Genomic DNA, 3986 nt, shown 5'->3' with positions numbered 1-3986 from the left:
ACTAGTATAACTTTTATAGCATTATTGCTTTCCTAAAGATCTCTATTTTCCAGTGTGACAATCTTTTTAAAAAGTAATTTCAAGTTTGAAAACAGAAACATTTGCACTCAGAGTGAGTTTAAATCTCAAATTTGGTTGCCTCACCAATATGCTGCTTATTTCTAATATTTTTGAAACATTTTCTCCAAAAGGTAGATGGCTTTGGGACTAATTTCCACGTGTATATACTTAAATTCAGAGCTCATTCTAAGAAAATATTTGTTGGGGTGGTTTGGAAGGTTTGGAAAGGAAAGCAGGGAATAAAAAGGCTCCTTTTCTATGAGGACTGTGGAATCAAAAAATCACATAAAATTACATAAAATGGTCAAGATCTAATAACTGGAATTCTCTCTGAAGATTTACTTTAGATCATTTTCAAAACATTAACCATATTCAGGAAGAGTCCCTCCTTTTTAAAAATAAATTTTTGAAACAGGGTAGTACAATGTGTTTCAAAAGTAGTGTTGATGTTATGCAGAGCCTAGAGAAAATATTTTCTGTGTTGTACTGGTCAACATAAACAATGAGTTTTTTCATTCTGCAGGATGAGGCATTTCTTTCAAAAGTGAAAACTCATAATCCCTAATTTTCTGAGGTGTGCTTTTTTTTTTATATATAGGAAAGAAATACACGTAGCTCATTCGACCTCAAGGTGTATGCACAGGGGGATGGGGAGCAGGGAAAAGCACGTAGCTAAGAAGACTGGAGAAAAGGCAGAAAAGGCTAAACCAAGACCCGAGGTGGGAGGGGGCGGTGGAGGACGAGACAGATCCTCCCTAGTAACCAGAAAAGGGCCAACTCCAACCACAAGATGGTGATGCCACTTGTGGGGCCTCAGATTGGAGAGCACCGAGATGAGTGACAAGCAGTGTGCACCCAAGGCACTGCTCAGACAGGCGGTGTGTGAGGGGGTGCTGTATGTGCGTATGCATGTGGCAGGGGGCGGGGGGGGCCTCCTGCTGCACTGTCCGCTGGAGATGGGGGGCTAGTTTCTTGGTGACGCGCGGCCCTCACGTGACCCGGAGCTGCAGAGCGACGCAGCCCAGGGTGCAGTCGTCACTCGCGTCTGGCTACCAGCTCCCCGCTGCCCTGCGCACGGCGGGCTGGCAACGGGCCCGGGGAAAGCCGAGCAGGTAAGGGCCCTGGGGCCCGCGCATAGCGGCCAAGCCAGCAGCAGCTTGTAGACCCAGCGCGGATGCAGGAGGACAGCGCGGCGGAGCCCCCCGCTTTCTCCACACCCCAGCATTCTAGAGCACATAAATAGTGGCGCCCTGGCGTCAGGGTGCAGGGCGGCTGAGGCTCGGGGGAGGGGCAGCAGAGCAAGTAGGAGCAGAGGGAAAGCACTCTGGAGTCCTGCGAGGGAAAATGGTGAACGCCGCGGGGGGCGGGGCGGCTAGGGGAGCGGGGCGGGGTGAGGGCTGTGAGGGTACCGGGGCGCCGCAGGAAAGGGGCCGGGGGCGGCGCCCAGTGCTCTGCTGCAGCTGTCTCAGCTCCCCCTAATCTCCGATTTTTGCAGGTCTGCGGGGCCCAGTGTCGCAGCGGCGCACCTGGCAGTGAGAATCCGGAGGAGGGGAAGAAGGCAAGGATAGGCCCAGGTCGGTGCAAGGGGCAGTGCTTGGGGGGCGGTGCAAAAATCCAATCTGAGACCCCCAACCTTAAATGGGCCCTCCTCCCCACCCCCGCCTTCCACCTCATCTCTGTCCTCCATTTTGGTGCCTGCTGAGCTCTGGGAAAGAATCTTGGGAAAGGAAAAATGGTGGGCTTTGGGGGGAGGAGGGAAGAGAAGAGAGCTGGAGGGAGGGGCTCAAATTGGAGGCCCCCTAGAGGACGCGTGGAGTTTCTAAGGTGGGAAAAAAATGAAATTTTAAAACCCTTCATATCTGACTCACAATCCTGCTTGTCAATGCACCAAGCATTCACTCTGTCTCCTTGCCCTTGTCTTACTTGTGTTCAAAGAAAAACAACCAGAAAAAAATCTCATCATGGCAAATATCCACCAGGAAAACGAAGAAATGGAGCAGCCCGTGCAGAATGGAGAGGAAGATCGCCCTTTGGGAGGAGGTGAAGGCCACCAGCCTGCAGGAAATAATAGACGGGCACAGGCCCGCCGACTTGCCCCTAATTTTCGATGGGCCATACCCAATAGGCAGATCAATGATGGGATGGGTGGAGATGGAGATGATATGGAAATGTTCATGGAGGAGATGAGAGAAATCAGGAGAAAACTTAGGGAGCTGCAGTTGAGAAATTGTCTGCGTATTCTTATGGGGGAGCTCTCTAATCACCATGACCATCATGATGAATTTTGCCTTATGCCTTGACTTCTGCCATTTTCCATGAGATTAATACTGTGATTCCCACTGTTTTCCTTTTCCTTGCATTTTCCTGATATGCCTTTACTGATCTGTTTGCTGTGAACCTTATGTTATTTCCATGTCTCAAGTGGGTCTTGCGTTGCCAGCTTCTGACTGAAGATTGCCTTTGCACCCAGCCTAAGTTTCTGTCAGCAGTAGAGTTTTACCCATTTGCATGGAAAAATGTAAAGTTAATAAAGCAGTTAAAAAGCAATCTAAACATTTATTGTCTCATTAAAATATATGCACACACATATAAATATATTAACTAAAAATACATCAAATTCTTAATTTGGGCACATTTCTGTGTGGTATGTGGCTAAGATGATACATGGCTTTCTTTTTTCTCTTTATTACCTGGAGTTTGAAAGGCAAATATTTTATCAATGAGTTTATGAATGCAGTGCAGGTATGTAATAATCAATAAACTCAAAGAATAAAGCTGCCCTTTATTGGACACGTTCAGTTAAAGAGTTTACTTTCTCTTCTGTGAAACAGGGGACAATGTTTGTCTTGAAGACTGCTAAGTGGAATAGGTGAAGTATGGAACTGTGTGTTTGGTGGGCTCCTGTCTGATTCCCTAATATTTAACTGGGCACATCAGGTACTTGAAGAGAATTAGAGTGTTTTCACCCATGCACACAAGTCCCTACAGCAAAAATTAGTGGGTTCCCCCATGTCATTCCTCTGTTATTGGCAGCCCTACTCCTCTGATTACTGCAGGGTAATTGGTATACATTTCCTTCTTGAGTCCTGTTTTGGTTTTTATTGATGACATAACTGTTTTCCTCAAGGTAAGCCCACCAATTTATCTGGAGGCCCTTGTGAACCAAATTTCCTCATTAACCTCTATGGATGCCTTCATAGCTTTAGACTTTAATATTTAATCAGGTGAGTACAGTTCCCCTGGTTCTTGGGCTTACAGTGGTTCTTAATAAAACAAGCATTTGATTCTTTTTATGCCCCTCATCTTCAAAGAACTCAGTCATAAATGCACTGAGGCCTAACTCAGGAGATACATCTAGGTGTCTTACTAAATTGTGCCCACAATTCGATTACTGTAAACCTCCTGAATCCTTTACTTTTGCCTGTTTTTCTATCCTTGCTGTGGATTTTCTCAAAGATGATTCATGGCAGGCCGCTCATACAGACATGTAAATAACATTGGGGGAACACATTTTCCTTAAAGATGAAGCACTCCCTCCCTCCATCCCATCCACTTGAAACATAAAACTGCTTGCAAGCTCTTAAAGACCGATGTTAAATATTTATAGCATTATGATTTTAAATATAAATTTATGCCCATCTCCAAACTGATTTTTGTCTTATATATCCTGGAGTTCAGTTCCAAATACAGTGCCTGACAGCAGATTATTAAATTATTCATTATTTTGATTAATGAACTATAATGGAATTAGAAACCCCACTGAATACTGTTCTTAATTGATTCCTTAAGTGGCCAAAGGCAAGTAATAATACATATCTGGGAAGAATTACATTTAATTTCCAAAGGAACCCAGCAAAGGAGTTTTCTAACCCAAAATCCAAACTTTCAAAAAGTTCTTATTCTTTACTTTCATACACCTTTTTCTT

General features: G+C 45.0%; 1 protein-coding gene across 1 annotated transcript; it reads left to right on the top strand.

Annotated features, from left to right (window-relative positions):
- The first annotated feature begins 950 nt into the window (after positions 1-950).
- On the top strand, positions 951-2613 carry Bex3 (brain expressed X-linked 3). The gene is given in 3 exon segments (XM_077106876.1): positions 951-1172; positions 1556-1634; positions 1996-2613. Coding segments are annotated over 3 exon segments (651 nt in total). The 5' UTR covers positions 951-965; the 3' UTR covers positions 2361-2613.
- The last annotated feature ends 1373 nt before the right edge of the window (positions 2614-3986 follow it).

This window comes from Callospermophilus lateralis, chromosome X, assembly GCF_048772815.1.
Source record: "Callospermophilus lateralis isolate mCalLat2 chromosome X, mCalLat2.hap1, whole genome shotgun sequence".
In the NCBI taxonomy this organism is placed as follows: Eukaryota; Metazoa; Chordata; class Mammalia; order Rodentia; family Sciuridae; genus Callospermophilus; species Callospermophilus lateralis.
This window is presented reverse-complemented; position numbering and strand designations above follow the sequence as displayed.